This window comes from Carassius auratus, chromosome 28, assembly GCF_003368295.1.
Source record: "Carassius auratus strain Wakin chromosome 28, ASM336829v1, whole genome shotgun sequence".
NCBI classification, from domain to species: domain Eukaryota; kingdom Metazoa; phylum Chordata; class Actinopteri; order Cypriniformes; family Cyprinidae; genus Carassius; species Carassius auratus.
In genome coordinates, this window is record NC_039270.1 from 14322212 (window position 1) to 14339444 (window position 17233).

Here is a 17233-nt window from a genome sequence, read left to right on the forward strand (position 1 = left end):
TTTCTGTTTCTAACCCTCTCCCCATTCACTTTCTCTCTCTTCCATCCAGAATGACAGAATACAAGCTGGTAGTCGTCGGGGCTGGTGGCGTTGGGAAAAGTGCCCTGACTATCCAGCTCATTCAGAATCACTTTGTAGACGAGTACGACCCCACTATTGAGGTAAGAGTTCACCTTCTTTAAAAGGTTAAACCAACCAAAAATGAAATCTGTCAACTGTTACTCCCACTCATTTCAATCATGCATGAATTTCTTTCTTTCTACTGGGGAACACAAAACAAGATTTGTTGAAGAATGTTGGCAGTCAAACTGTTTTGTTTCCCGTTCACTTCCATAGTATGGACAGAAATATGATGGGAGCCAAAACGGTTAGGTCATTAACATTCTCCAAAATATCTTGCTTTGTGTTTCACAGAAGAAATAAATGCATAAAGGTTTGAAATGACATTAGGAGGGGGAGTAAATAATGAAAAATTACATTTTTGGGGGGGACTGTCGCTGTAAGATAATTTAGTATTTTTATTAGTTTTTGTTTGTGTATTCAGTTAATACGTTGTTGATCGTCTCAATATGTAAAGCTCAGATATTATAATTGAGCTCAAGTTGTTTTTATGTGTGTTCCACGCAGGATTCTTACAGAAAGCAGGTTGTGATTGACGGAGAGACGTGTTTGTTGGACATCCTGGACACCGCAGGTCAGGAGGAGTACAGTGCTATGAGAGATCAGTATATGAGGACAGGAGAGGGCTTTCTCTGTGTGTTTGCCATCAACAACGCCAAGTCCTTTGAGGATGTACATCTTTACAGGTACAGAGCCAAACAAATGTGGACAAACTGATATGTGTAAACAGTATTCGGCATCGGTTACCATAAATAGTCTTTCAGATGATAAGATAATCCATCTAAAAATGAAGATTGTCATTATTTACTCACACTCATGTCATTTCAAACCTGCATGACCTATTTTCCTCAGTGGAACATTAAAGATGTCTGGAGGAATGCTGGTAACCCAACCGTTTCGGCTCCCATTCACTCTTGTTGTATGGACAAAAAAATAAATGAATAAAAAAATACAATGAAAATGAATCCTTTTTTGGTGGACTGTCCTTTTAATACTTCTATATTCTATGGATTTGTGGATCTATACCGCATGATGGGTCTGTGTCGACTAACCGCAAATAAAGCTTTCTACTTCCTAAAAACTTAGAATATGATCAAATGTTGCTAGACTGATTTTTAGCTAAAACAAATGTAATGTCAATTCAGCAGGATGACGATCACTGAACTGCATTAATATACCAACTTCCTTTTTTATGTGATTTAAAGTTGACGAGTAAGGAAAACACTGGGACTAGAGAAAGGCCTAGTAGAATTTCTCAAATCACTCTGTATGGAAAAATCACCCGTGTTATGCTTTTGTTTTCTGTGCAGGGAGCAAATAAACCGTGTCAAAGACAGCGACAATGTCCCGATGGTGCTGGTGGGGAACAAAAGTGACCTGGCCTCTCGTACTGTAGAGACGCGTCAAGCCCAAGAGCTCGCCAGGAGTTACGGCGTCCCATTTGTCGAAACATCTGCCAAGACGCGACAGGTGTGTGGCACTGATTTTAAAGTTACACTAAAATAATTTTTTTGCATTCCACTGCTCTGCTTTTTTATTGTTTTTCGGTGTAAAACTTCCGCTCAATTTCAGTTCGCTTCTGTACTCCATCTGAGACTGCAAACTGCAAAATCTCCCAGTTTACCTCCAGCTCCAAACCAGCTAGCCAATCAACGAACAGAGGGTGGGCCGAGAGCTGTGACATAGATGCTACGCGTCGAATTTGACACAATCGTCGGATTGTAGTTGTAGGAGACACGGGATGCTATTCACTCTGTTGTGGAGAATATTCCTGCCATTTGCCAACTGAAGCCTGAACAAGAAGAGTGTTTGTTTCACATTTTGAATGGAGGTGAAGTTGTGGCCCTACTCCCAACAGGTTTTGGGTAAAGTTATATTTATAAACTGTTACCGATCGTTAGCGAGAAACTGGTGAGGCCAGAGTCCGGCAAGGCGATAATTGTGATTGTGAACTGCCATGTTCACTCCGGTATTTCGCTCGATGGTTTTGTTTTCGCAGCATTCCTGTGTTTACAGTGGAAGTGTGAGGCAGCTGAGCCGGCGAATAACACGTCATAACCAAACATTATGAGATTGGCTTACGGGTAACCAATGATTTTCAACTTCAGACAAGCCCCCCCCCAGGGGAAAGAAAACACTTGTCAATTATGCCCTTCCAGACTCCGTCTACGAAGAAAAGCGAAGTAGCAGAGTTTGGTATTAGCAGGCTAGCATCTCACACTTGTCTCACAATTCTAAAAACACAGCACTCAAGTTAAGTTCAAAAACATGTTTGTGTGCATTTTATGTCCATTTAAAGGGGTCATATTATGCTTTTTTCAACTTTAGTTAGTCTGTAATGTTGCCGTTTGAGCATTTAACTTTTCAAAAACTATAACAAACAACTTGTTTGGACTACAGCGCTTATTTTCCAGGATTTGTGATATCACAAAGATCGACGAATGGTACGAGACCTGGTTGAGCTGCACTAGAGAAAACGAAAGGTCCTTGAGCTGGGATTTGTACTCGGGACCCCCGTAGTGCCACAGAACACATTTTTGCATTTTGAAAAAACGAGACACAAAACAGTGGAGTGAAAAAGGACACTAGGTCTATGTCCAAACAGTTTACTACAGTGGGCCAAAAATGAAACTAAATGTTGGATTATATACAATTAGATTCAGGGTTTTTTCTTCTTCTCAGACATAGTCAATTACATTTTATACATGTCAACATAAGAATGAAACAACAAAAGGTTAAAACAAAAATATAAATGAATAAGGCTGATGTGCTTCTATGAAAGACTTTTTCCTGTTCTTTCCCCCTCTTGTGAAAAGTTGTACTACTTGCTTTTAGAAAACTGTCACGTGAGACTCTGCAAAATATTTGAGAAGCAAGTGCAACAATCAGACATCTAACAGATCTTACAGAAAAAACAACAACAACAATGGAAGAGCAGCGAAGTGGAATGCACAAACATGTTCTGTGTGAATGTTTCTTAACCATGAGTGAATGTGGCTGCATTAGATGAAGAAATCTCCCACAAACATGCTGAGAACCAGAGCACACTGTTTCAAGCAGGATATTTCACAGCAGTTTGATCAGATTTGAGATTCTAAAAGAGTTGACGCTAGACTTCAGTCACACGCCCTCTCCAAAACCCAACCCTCCAGAAACATGTCAGCAAACCTGAAGACACAATGACTGTGATGACAGGACGAGTGTGCATTTGTTTCTTTCTCTGGGGGCAAATCAGAGTAAAAGTGTCACGTTTGTAATTCAGTAATGTGCATGATTTCTCCTTAGCACCATTAGCTCTAGATCTGTCTTGTCTTTTTCTGTCTGCAGGGAGTTGAGGAGGCATTTTACTCTCTCGTGCGGGAGATCCGAAGATACAAGGAGACGAACCGCAGCAATAAGAAGAGCAAAAAGCACACACAGAGACGCTGCACTCTTTTATAGCGCTACACGCGTACAGCCTCGCACTGCACCCCTGTGATAGCAATGCACTCTCTCACACACACACACACACACACTACTGTAGCATTACACACACATACACACCCCATTTCCTTTTCTTACCACTCTTACGCCACCAGCCTTTGAGGAATAGGAACCTGACTGGCTGTTGTATGTGTTTGTATGTTTGTGTGCATGAGACCTCAGTGAGAATCGAGCAACTGTGGAATTGCTTTGGAAAAGACCTATGTCCAAATTCGTCTCGTCTCAACTTTGAGCTGCTGCTGCCCCTTCTGTGCTAAAAAGACCCGATGTGTGTCATAGTTTTACAGTCGTATTTTAGAGTCACAGCAGCAAGGAATCTTGTTTATAACAAATTGATCAGGTGGTGAAGGGATATACTTTATGTCGGTAATGGGTAACTGTTTTTAAGTAAGCCGGATCACGTCTCATCTCTTCAAAACTTTGTGAGCCAGTCGGCACATCCGTGTAGTTCTGTTAACGGTGGTCGGGAAAGAGGAAGCTCAGAAGTCCCCTAAAGTTTTTGTGGCCCGTGAGAAAGCACATTAGAGCCACTTCATATGAGGTTTCCACCTCATGCATTGTGGGATATATTCAGAAAATATTTTTAGCACTTGCTCCATCAAATAGGGTTTCTGTAGTTGTCACCGTTTTTCTTCCCAGGTCACTATTGTTGTCATGGCTTGGACTAAAACCTAGCTGTCCTACACCTAATACAGCCCTTCTATAATTATGAGATTCAGAATAAAAGAAGAAAAAATCGAGCTTTATTTTTCCCAGCAGTATTTTACGGTAAAATCCTGTATTTTTGTAACCGGTAATATTGAACAATTTGAAGACACATAGCAGCATTGTATTGGACATTAACATTTCATGTATTCTGATGAATTGGGTAAAATGCCAGTTGTTCCCACCTGTGATGAGGCTTGGTCGGGAGGGCGAGACCTTTTTTATTAGGGGTTCAAGCACGCAGTGCTGAAACCCTATTGTATTTGTTAGGATTTTTTAGGGGTTCAAGCACGCAGTGCTGAAACCCTATTGTAATTGTTAAGATTTTTATTATTATTATTATTTTTCCGCCTTAAAACTGAACGTGCAGCCCAAACCGTAAGGCCTAGAGAGCTGAAACTTGGTCAGATGGTAGTAGTCTTGCTCGCTACTCAGATACAAAGAACCGGCCCAATCGGCCTAACGGGGGCGCAACAGCGCAAAAAACTAAAATTTTTGACATTTTTGGCCGCAGGTCGTAAACCGTTAGCCGTAGACTCAAAAACAAGGCATCGTTGCAATCCTTGGGTTAGCCCGAACAAAAGTGCACAGCTGCATTTTTTGCTCTACGACGCACCGTTTTCTCGCAAAATCGAGCTATATCCGAAACCTACTTTTGCGAACTAGTCCTAGGATTTTCAACCAATCGGAACGAAACCACTGCAGAAATATTCCCTGGACACTCAATATAAATAATTATCAAAAAAAAGTTGAAATTTCGATTCTTACGCGAAACAGTACGCCAAAAAGCGTCTATGCTAACGTTAGCCAAATGTTATTTTGACTATAACTCTTAAACGGAATGAGATATCTTGACCAAACTTGTTACACATATGTATGAGCTCAATCTTTGGTCAAATAAAAAAAAATTGCGCATCTCTGCCACTTGGGGGCGCAATAAGATTTAAAAAACACATAAATGGCTATAACTAGGCAACCGTTGGCTCGATCGACTTGAAAATTGGTATGCAGTGTCTTGGTCTGAAGGGGCACAAGTACCTATGAGGACATTTGCATATCTCAAAAAACATGGCTGCCATTGGCCAAACAATTTTAAGCACCTATTTGAAAGGGTTAACGGATGTTGTTCGGAACGAAACTCGCTGGGTACGTTCGACTCATGAACCTTAAGGTCTGTAAGAATTTTGAAAGAAATCGGCCACTAGTTGGCGCTAACGAGTTTTATGGCTCTGTAATCACGTGGTGTTTCACATATCAACACAATATGCATATCATTTGATAGATCTCCTCATAATGCACAACTTTGCCTCAGGAACCATTGCTGTCAATCAAATCGTTCAATTGTTATTCACAAATATGTTAAAAAACTACTTTTGCGAACTAGTCCTAGGTTTTTTGTCCGATCGGAACCAAACCACTGCAGTAATATTCTGTGGACTGTCTAGATCAATAATTATCAAAAAAAAATTCAATTTTGTACTTTGGTTAGCGTTAAATGGGTAATTAAGAAAAGGGGTGTGGCCAAACATACCCCAAAGCCTATAAAACCTAAACGAAAACTCAAAACTTTATGAAACGTGGTGAGAACATGTAACAGGTAACTCTTAACAAGCATGCAAAGTTTCATGGAGATCGCACCATAGGTGGCGCTATAACAGTAGAAAAGGTCTCAAAACACAAGATTTATATGGTAAATGGCCTCAAATTGTTTGAAAATGCTCATATATTCACTCAAAAACACTAGATCTTCATATCATATGATAGATCTCCTCATTCTGAACAACTTTGCCTCTGGGACCAATGTTGTCAATAAAGCTGTTAATTAAATATTCAAGATTATTTCAAAAAGTTACTTTGGCAAACTAGTGATAGGGTATAAGCTGAAAATCAATAAAACCACTGAAGTACAATTCTCTAGACTCTGAAGGTCAATAATTATCAAAAACATGTTGAACAGTTGCATTTGGACAACTATAAACCAGTAATTTTATAATATGTTATTTGCATAGTGTACACTAAGGCCTATTAATACAAACAGAAAGCCCACAAATTATCAAAACTGTGTAAAATAATGCATAATTTCATTCTAAACAAGCATGCAAAATTTAAGAGAGATTGGTCAAAAAAAATAACAACACTATAACAGTTATATTTAAAAACACAGTGTTGCTTGAGTAAATGCAATTTAGAACCACTAGATGGCAGCGGGAGACCACTAATGGGCTCATTCAGCAAAGTTGAACAGTACTGTTGAAAGGATTCATTAATTCATGCCAAAACATAAAAAAAATTAACTGTTATAACATTTTAAATCTCATTGAGTCAATGTTTTCCATTTTGTTCATACAGATATATCAGTTTTTACAATTTTGCCACATTGTGATTACAGTTTAACCTGAAAATGACATCTAAACTGTTAAAAACTAGTTTAATCATTTAATTTCAGTGTTTGTGTCTGTCTGCCAGCCTATTCTTCATTTTGGATGTCTTTAACTGTCATCCATGCATCCAGGTTAGCCAAGACCACCTCAGAGGCCTTAAATGCTTGAACCCCGTAAAATGCTGCTTGCAGCTTTAATTAGGGGTTCAAGCACGCAGTGCTGAAACCCTCTTGTAATTGTTAGGATTTTTATTATTATTATTATTCTTCTGCCCTAAAACTGAACGTGCAGCCCAAACCGTAAGGCCTAGAGAGCTGAAATTTGGACAGATCGTAGAGCTCATTTTGGGGAGAACTTATCAAAGTCTCAGCCCAATCGGCCTAACGGGGGCGCTACAGCGCAAAAAACAAAAATTTTGGACATTTTTGGCCGCAGATCGTAAACCATTAGCCGTAGACTCAAAAACAAGACATCGTTGCAATCCTTGGGTTAGTCCGAACAAAAGTGCACAGCTGCATTTTTTGCTCTACGACGCACCGTTTTCTCGCAAAATCGAGCTATGTCCGAAAACTACTTTTGCGAACTAGTCCTAGGATTTTCAACCAATCGGAACCAAACCACTTCAGAAATATTCCCTGGACACTCAATATCAATAATTATCAAAAAAAAGTTGATATTTTGATTCTTACGCGAAACAGTACGCCAAGAAGCGTCTATGCTAACGTTAGCCAAATGCTATTTTGACTATAACTCTTGAACGGAATGAGATATCTTCACCAAACTTGGTACACATATGTATAACCTCAATCTTTGGTCAAACAAAAAAAATTGCGCATCTTTGCCACTTGGGGGCGCAATAAGATAGAAAAAACACATAAATGGATATAACTAGGCAACCGTTGGCTCGATCGACTTGAAAATTGGTATGCAGTGTCTTGGTCTGAAGGGGCACAAGTACCTATGAGGACATTTGCATATCTCAAAAAACATGGCCGCCATAGGCAAAAGAATTTTAAGCACCTATTTGAAAGGGTTAACGGATGTTGATCGGAACGAAACTCGCTGGGTACGTTCGACTCATGAACCTTAAGGTCTGTAAGAATTTTGAAAGAAATCGGCCACTAGTTGGCGCTAACGAGTTTTATGGCTCTGTAATCACGTGGTGTTTCACGTATCAACACAATATGCATATCATTTGATAGATCTCCTCATAATGCACAACTTTGCCTCAAGAACCATTGCTGTCAATCAAATCGTTCAATTGTTATTCACAAATATGTTAAAAACCTACTTTTGCGAACTAGTCCTAGATTTTTTGCCCGATCGGAACCAAACCACTGCAGTAATATTCTGTGGACTCTCTAGATCAATAATTATCAAAAAAATGTTGAATTTTGTCCTTTGGTTAGCTGTTACCGGGTAATTTAGAAAAAGGGGTGTGGCCAAACATACCCCAAAGCCTATAAAACCTAAAGGAAAACTCAAAACTGTATGAAACTCAGTGAAATCATGTATCAGGTGACTCTTAACAAGCATGCAAAGTTTCATGGAGATCAGACCATAGGTGGCGCTATAACAGTAGAAAAGGTCTCAAAACACAAGATTTATATGGTAAATGGCCACAAATTGTTTGAAAATGCTCATATATTCACTCAAAAACACAAGATCTTCAAATCATATGATAGATCTCCTCATTCTGAACAACTTTGCCTCTGGGACCAATGTTGTCAATAAAGCTGTTAATTAAATATTCAATATTATTTGAAAAAGTTACTTTGGCAAATTAGTGATAAGGTATAAGCTGAAAATCAATAAAACCACTGAAGTACAATTCTGTAGACTCTGAAGGTCAATAATTATCAAAAACATGTTGAACAATTGCATTTGGACAACTATAAACCAGTAATTTTATAATATGTTATTTGCATAGTGTACACAAAGGCCTATTAATACAAACAGAAAGCCCACAAATTATCAAAACTGTGTAAAATAATGCCTAATTTCATTCTAAATGAGCATGCCATATTTAAGAGATATTGGGCAAAAAAACACTAAGAGTTATAAAGGATTAACACATTGATGTATGAGAAATTGCAATTTATAACCACTAGATGGCAGCGGAAAACCACTAATGGGCTCATTCAGCTAACTTAAACAGTACAGTTGAAAGGATGTATGAATTAATGCCTAAACAATAAAAAAAAAACACTCTTACAACATTTCAACTCTCATTGAGTTAAAGTTTTCCATTTTGTTCATTCAGACATATCAGTTTTTAAAATTTTGCCACATTATGATTACAGTGAAACCTGAAAATGACATCTAAAATCTTAAAAACGAGTTTAATCATTTAATTTCAGTGTGTGTGTCTGTCTGTTAGCCCATTCTCCATTTTGGATGTGTTTAACGGCCATCCATATACGTCCAGGTTGGCTCTGGCCACTTAAGATGCCTTAAGTGCTTGAACCCCGTAAATGCTGCTTGCAGCTTTAATTAGGGGTTCAAGCACGCAGTGCTGAAACCCTATTGTATTTGTTAGGATTTTTATTATTATTATTAGGGGTTCAAGCACGCAGTGCTGAAACCCTATTGTATTTGTTAGGATTTTTATTATTATTATTAGGGGTTCAAGCACGCAGTGCTGAAACCCTATTGTATTTGTTAGGATTTTTATTATTATTATTATTATTATTATTAGGGGTTCAAGCACGCAGTGCTGAAACCCTATTGTAATTGTTAAGATTTTTATTATTATTATTATTTTTCCGCCTTAAAACTGAACGTGCAGCCCAAACCGTAAGGCCTAGAGAGCTGAAACTTGGTCAGATGGTAGTAGTCTTGCTCGCTACTCAGATACAAAGAACCGGCCCAATCGGCCTAACGGGGGCGCTACAGCGCAAAAAACTAAAATTTTTGACATTTTTGGCCGCAGGTCGTAAACCGTTAGCCGTAGACTCAAAAACATGGCATCATTGCAATCCTTGGGTTAGCCCAAACAAAAGTGCACAGCGCCTTTTTTTGCTCTACGACGCACCGTTTTCTCGCAAAATCGAGCTATATCCGAAACCTACTTTTGCGAACTAGTCCTAGGATTTTCAACCAATCGGAACGAAACCACTGCAGAAATATTCCCTGGACACTCAATATAAATAATTATCAAAAAAAAGTTGAAATTTCGATTCTTACGCGAAACAGTACGCCAAAAAGCGTCTATGCTAACGTTAGCCAAATGTTATTTTGACTATAACTCTTGAACGGAATGAGATATCTTGACCAAACTTGGTACACATATGTATGAGCTCAATCTTTGGTCAAATAAAAAAATTGCGCATCTCTGCCACTTGGGGGCGCAATAAGATTTAAAAAACACATAAATGGCTATAACTAGGCAACCGTTGGCTCGATCGACTTGAAAATTGGTATGCAGTGTCTTGGTCTGAAGGGGCACAAGTACCTATGAGGACATTTGCATATCTCAAAAAACATGGCTGCCATTGGCCAAACAATTTTAAGCACCTATTTGAAAGGGTTAACGGATGTTGTTCGGAACGAAACTCGCTGGGTACGTTCGACTCATGAACCTTAAGGTCTGTAAGAATTTTGAAAGAAATCGGCCACTAGTTGGCGCTAACGAGTTTTATGGCTCTGTAATCACGTGGTGTTTCACATATCAACACAATATGCATATCATTTGATAGATCTCCTCATAATGCACAACTTTGCCTCAAGAACCATTGCTGTCAATCAAATCTTTCAATTGTTATTTACAAATATGTTAAAAAACTACTTTTGCGAACTAGTCCTAGGTTTTTTGTCCGATCGGAACCAAACCACTGCAGTAATATTCTGTGGACTGTCTAGATCAATAATTATCAAAAAAATGTTCAATTTTGTACTTTGGTTAGCGTTAAATGGGTAATTAAGAAAAGGGGTGTGGCCAAACATACCCCAAAGCCTATAAAACCTAAACGAAAACTCAAAACTTTATGAAACGTGGTGAGAACATGTAACAGGTAACTCTTAACAAGCATGCAAAGTTTCATGGAGATCGCACCATAGGTGGCGCTATAACAGTAGAAAAGGTCTCAAAACACAAGATTTATATGGTAAATGGCCTCAAATTGTTTGAAAATGCTCATATATTCACTCAAAAACACTAGATCTTCATATCATATGATAGATCTCCTCATTCTGAACAACTTTGCCTCTGGGACCAATGTTGTCAATAAAGCTGTTAATTAAATATTCAAGATTATTTCAAAAAGTTACTTTGTCAAACTAGTGATAGGGTATTAGCTGAAAATCAATAAAACCACTGAAGTACAATTCTCTAGACTCTGAAGGTCAATAATTATCAAAAACATGTTGAACAGTTGCATTTGGACAACTATAAACCAGTAATTTTATAATATGTTATTTGCATAGTGTACACTAAGGCCTATTAATACAAACAGAAAGCCCACAAATTATCAAAACTGTGTAAAATAATGCATAATTTCATTCTAAACAAGCATGCAAAATTTAAGAGAGATTGGTCAAAAAAAATAACAACACTATAACAGTTATATTTAAAAACACAGTGTTGCTTGAGTAAATGCAATTTAGAACCACTAGATGGCAGCGGGAGACCACTAATGGGCTCATTCAGCAAAGTTGAACAGTACTGTTGAAAGGATTCATTAATTCATGCCAAAACATAAAAAAAATTAACTGTTATAACATTTTAAATCTCATTGAGTCAATGTTTTCCATTTTGTTCATACAGATATATCAGTTTTTACAATTTTGCCACATTGTGATTACAGTTTAACCTGAAAATGACATCTAAACTGTTAAAAACTAGTTTAATCATTTAATTTCAGTGTTTGTGTCTGTCTGCCAGCCTATTCTTCATTTTGGATGTCTTTAACTGTCATCCATGCATCCAGGTTAGCCAAGACCACCTCAGAGGCCTTAAATGCTTGAACCCCGTAAAATGCTGCTTGCAGCTTTAATATTATTATTATTATTATTCTTCTGCCCTAGAACTGAACGTGCAGCCCAAACCGTAAGGCCTAGAGACTTGAAACTTGGTCAGATGATAGAGCTCAATTTGGGGAGAACCTATCAAAGTCTCAGCCCAATTGGCCAATAGGGGGCGCTACAGTGATCGAAAATGCGTTTTTGCTAATAGCTCCTAAACCGCTTGTGATAGAGCCAAAAATGTTACATTTCTGGAATCCGTGGGTCATGCGAAATTAAAAACGGTCACTCTGAATTTGGGTCTAGGAGGCCTCGTTTTTTCGCAAACTTGACGTATGTCCAAAACCTACTTTTGCGAACTAGTCCTAGGTTTTTCGCCCAATCTGAACCAAACCACTGCAGAAATGTTCTCTGTCCAGTGAATATCAATAATTATCAAAAAAAAGTAGAAATTTCGACTCACTGTCGTAATGGGACGCCAAAATGTCCGAAAGTCGAGGACCAATTTTACGCAACAGGCTATAACTCATGAATGAAATGAGATATCTTAACCAAACTCGGTATACATATCTATGAGCGCAGTCTTTGGTCAAATAAAAAAAATTGCACACCTCTGCCACTTGGGGGCGCTATAAAAAAAACAAAACACATAAATGGCTATAACTAGGAAACCGTTGACTCGATCGACTTGAAAATCGGTATGTAGTGTCTTGGTCTGAAGGGGCACAAGTACATATGAGGACATTTGCATATCTCAAAAAACATGGCTGCCATTGGCCAAACAATTTTAAGCACCTATTTGAAAGGGTTAACGGATGTTGATCGGAACGAAACTCACTGGGTACGTTCAACTCATGAACCTTAAGGTCTGTAAGAATTTTGAAAGAAATCGGCCACTAGTTGGCGCTAACGAGTTTTATGGCTCTGTAATCACGTGGTGTTTCACATATCAACACAATATGCATATCATTGGATAGATCTCCTCATAGTGCACAACTTTGCCTCAAGAACCATTGCTGTCAATCAAATCGTTCAATTGTTATTCACAAATATGTTAAAAACCTACTTTTGCGAACTAGTCCTAGGTTTTTTGTCCGATCGGAACCAAACCACTGCAGTAATATTCTGTGGACTCTCTAGATCAATAATTATTAAAAAAATGTTGAATTTTGTCCTTTGGTTAGCTGTAACGAGGTAATTTAGAAAAAGGGGTGTGGCCAAACATACCCCAAAGCCTATAAAACCTAAAGGAAAACTCAAAACTTTATGAAACTCAGTGAAATCATGTAACAGGTGACTCTTAACAAGCATGCAAAGTTTCATGGAGATCAGACCATAGGTGGCGCTATAACAGTAGAAAAGGTCTCAAAACACAAGATTTATATGGTAAATGGCCTCAAATTGTTTGAAAATGTTCATATATTCACTCAAAAACACTAAATCTTCATATCATATGATAAATCTCCTCATTCTGAACAACTTTGCCTCTGGGACCAATGTTGTCAATAAAGCTGTTAATTAAATATTCAAGATTATTTTAAAAAGTTACTTTGGCATACTTGTGATACGCTTTAAGCTGAAAATCAATAAAACCACTGAAGTACAATTCTCTAGACTCTGAAGGTCAATAATTATCAAAAACATGTTGAACAATTGCATTTGGGCAACTATAAACCAATAATTTTATAATATGTTATTTGCATAGTGTACACAAAGGCCTATTTATACAAACAGAAAGCCCACAAATTATCAAAACTGTGTAAAATAATGCATGATTTCATTCTAAACAAGCATGCAAAATTTAAGAGAGATTGGGCAAAAAAAAATTACAACACTATAACAGTTATGTTTTAAAACACAGTGTTGTTTGAGTAAATGCAATTTATAACCACTAGATGGCAGCGGAAGACCACTAATGGGCTCATTCAGCTAGTTAAACAGTACTGTTTTCATGAATTCATGCCAAAACATTAATAAATTAACTGTTATAACATTTTAAATCTCATTGAATTGATGTTTTCCATTTTGTTTATACAGATGTATCAGTTTTTACAATTTTGCCACATTATGTTTACAGTTTAACCTGAAAATGACATCTAAACTCTGAAAAAGAGAGGACTTGCAATAATTTTATGTCACCTATCACTTATTTCAAATACCTATATCTGCAACAAAATGTTTGTGCATGTATATGTGTGTCTTTGTGCATATGCTTATAGAGTATACATATATTAGTCTAATCATTTACTTTCAGTGTGTGTGTCTGTCTGTTAACCTGTTCTCCATTTTGGATGTGTTTAAATGTCATCCAAACATCCAGGTTGGCTCTGACCACCTCAGATGCCTTAAATGCTTGAACCCCGGTAAAATGCTGCTTGCAGCTTTAATATTATTATTATTATTATTATTCTTCCGCCTTAAAACTGAACGTGCAGCCCAAACCGTAAGGCCTAGAGAGCTGAAACTTGGTCAGATGGTAGTAGTCTTGCTCGCTACTCAGATACAAAGAACCGGCCCAATCGGCCTAACGGGGGCGCTACAGCGCAAAAAACAAAAATTTTGGACATTTTTGGCCGTAAATCGTATACCGTTAGCCGTAGACTCAAAAACATGGCATTGTTGCAATCCTTGGGTTAGCCCGAACAAAAGTGCACGGCGCCTTTTTGGGGTCTACGACGCACCGTTTTCTCGCAAAATCGAGCTATATCCGAAACCTACTTTTGCGAACTAGTCCTAGGATTTTCAACCAATCAGAACCAAACCACTTCAGAAATATTTCCTGGACACTCAATATCAATAATTATTAAAAAAAAGTTGAAATTTCAATTCTTACGCGAAACAGTACGCCAAAAAGCGTCTATGCTAACGTTAGCCAAATGCTATTTTGACTATAACTCTTGAACGGAATGAGATATCTTCACCAAACTCGGTACACATATGTATGAGCTCAATCTTTGGTCAAATCAAAAAAATTGCGCATCTCTGCCACTTGAGGGCGCTATAAGATAGAAAAAACACATAAATTGCTATAACTAGGCAACCGTTGGCTCGATCAACTTGAAAATTGGTATGCAATGTCTTGGTCTGAAGGGGCACAAGTACCTATGAGGACATTTGCATATCTCAAAAAAACATGGCCGCCATTGGCCAAACAATTTTAAGCACCTATTTGAAAGGGTTAACGGATGTTGATCGGAACGAAACTCGCTGGGTACGTTCGACTCAAGAACCTTAAGGTCTGTAAGAATTTTGAAAGAAATCGGCCACTAGTTGGCGCTAACGAGTTTTATGGCTCTGTAATCACGTGGTATTTCACATATCAACACAATATGCATATCATTTGATAGATCTCCTCATAATGCACAACTTTGCCTCAAGAACCATTGCTGTCAATCAAATCGTTCAATTGTTATTCACAAATATGTTAAAAACCTACTTTTGCGAACTAGTCCTAGGTTTTTTGTCCGATCGGAACCAAACCACTGCAGTAATATTCTGTGGACTCTGTAGATCAATAATTATTAAAAAAATGTTGAATTTTGTCCTTTGGTTAGCTGTAAAGCGATAATATAGAAAAAGGGGTGTGGCCAAACATACCCCAAAGCCTATAATACCTAAAGGAAAGCTCAAAACTTTATGAAACTCAGTGAAATCATGTAACAGGTTACTCTTAACAAGCATGCAAAGTTTCATGGAGATCAGACCATAGGTGGCGCTATAACAGTAGAAAAGGTCTCAAAACACAAGATTTCTATGGTAAATGGCCTCAAATTGTTTGAAAATGCTCATATATTCACTCAAAAACACCAAATCTTCATATCATATGATATATCTCCTCATTCTGAACAAGTTTGCCTCCGGGACCAATGTTGTCAATAAAGCTGTTAATTAAATATTCAAGATTATTTAAAAAAGTTACTTTGGCATACTTGTGATACAGTTTAAGATGAAAATCAATAAAACCACTGAAGTACAATTCTCTAGACTCTGAAGGTCAATAATTATCAAAAACATGTTGAACAATTGCATTTGGGCAACTATAAACCAGTCATTTTATAATATGTTCTTTTCATAGTGCACACAAAGGCATATTAATACAATCAGAAAGCCCACAAATTATCAAAACTGTGTAAAATAATGCATAATTTCATTCTAAACAAGCATGAAAAATTTAAGAGAGATTGGGCAAAAAAACAACAACACTATAACAGTTATGTTTAAAAACACAGTGTTGTTGGAGTAAATGCAATTTATAACCACTAGATGGCAGCGGAAGACCACTAATGGGCTCATTCAGTAAAGTTGAACAGTACTGTTGAAAGGATTCATGAATTCATGCCAAAACATTAAAAAATGAACTGTTATAACATTTTAAATCTCATTGAGTCAATGTTTTCCATTTTGTTCATACAGATATATCAGTTTTTAAAATTTTGCCACATTATGATTACAGTTTAACCTGAAAATGACATCTAAACTCTTAAAAAGAAAAGACTTGCAATAAGTTTATTATCACCTATCACTTATTTCAAATACCTATATCTGCAACAAAATGTTTGTGCATGTATATGTGTGTCTTTGTTTGTGTGTGTGTGTGTGTGTGTGTGTGTGTGTGTGTGTGTGTGAGCATATGCTTATAGAGTATACATATATTAGTCTAATCATTTACTTTCAGTGTGTGTGTCTGTCTGTTAGCCTGTTCTCCATTTTGGATGTGTTTAACTGTCATCCATGCATCCAGGTTGGCTCAGACCACCTCAGAGGCCTTAATGTGCTTGAACCCCGGTAAATGCTGCTTGCAGCTTTAATTTTATTTTATTTTTTTAAGGTTGACAGGAGAGAAAGTAATAGTTTTGGTTCAGGCTAAACATGTGATTGATGCATTGCCTTTGCCACATCGATAACTGTAGTTATATGTTTTGTGAATAAAGAGACTTTTGGCTAGTTGACTGTGTGATTTCCTCAATATTCAACCCTCCCACTGTTGAAACGAAACTTCAGTTATTAATCAGCTTGAAGTGTTACGACAGGTATAGGTTGTTTTCTTATGGTCATACCGGAGCAGGCGTAACGTTTTCTATTAATATAATCAGAAAAGCTGATCAAGTTTAAGTATTTTTTGTGTATTTTTTAAATCTCATTCTCAAAATCTTAAAAACCCCATAAATGTACAGTAGCTCTTGACCAATACACATTTAGCTTTAAAAGACAAAAGCAGCTGCTTAAGTTAAAACAATAAGTAACTGGTAGCAAGAAATATTCCCCTTTATTTGTTCCTATCATTTCACCATATGACCTAGGTAGCCTGAGAACGACTCTTGTTCTGGTTTTATCCATGTTGGCTTTCAAATACCTGTGTGAAGCCCTTAATATAGCTTGGACTTAGGAATGTAATGACAGAAACCAAAAGATGCATGAACGCAATATATGGGATATATAAAATACTGCCTAGGGTGAGGTTTGGCTCATTTTCCCCCCTCTCTTTTCCCTTGTTTTCTGAACCCTTTTGAACTGGGGGGGGGAAAAGATTTGCTTAAAGCCCACAACCTGGTCACCATTATTACGATTACTGGACAAGCACT

The 17233-nt window shown here is 37.5% G+C and overlaps 1 protein-coding gene across 1 annotated transcript in view; it reads left to right on the top strand.

Annotated features, from left to right (window-relative positions):
- LOC113046915 (GTPase HRas) overlaps positions 1 to 4527 on the top strand; it is a 5382-nt gene extending 855 nt beyond the window's left edge. The window contains exons 2-5 of the mRNA XM_026208052.1: positions 50 to 161; positions 628 to 806; positions 1431 to 1590; positions 3448 to 4527. Of these exons, the coding sequence (XP_026063837.1) occupies positions 51 to 161; positions 628 to 806; positions 1431 to 1590; positions 3448 to 3561 (564 nt within the window). The 5' untranslated portion in view covers position 50 and the 3' untranslated portion in view covers positions 3562 to 4527. The remainder of the gene's footprint in view (positions 1 to 49; positions 162 to 627; positions 807 to 1430; positions 1591 to 3447) is intronic.
- Positions 4528 to 17233: the final 12706 nt, after the last annotated feature.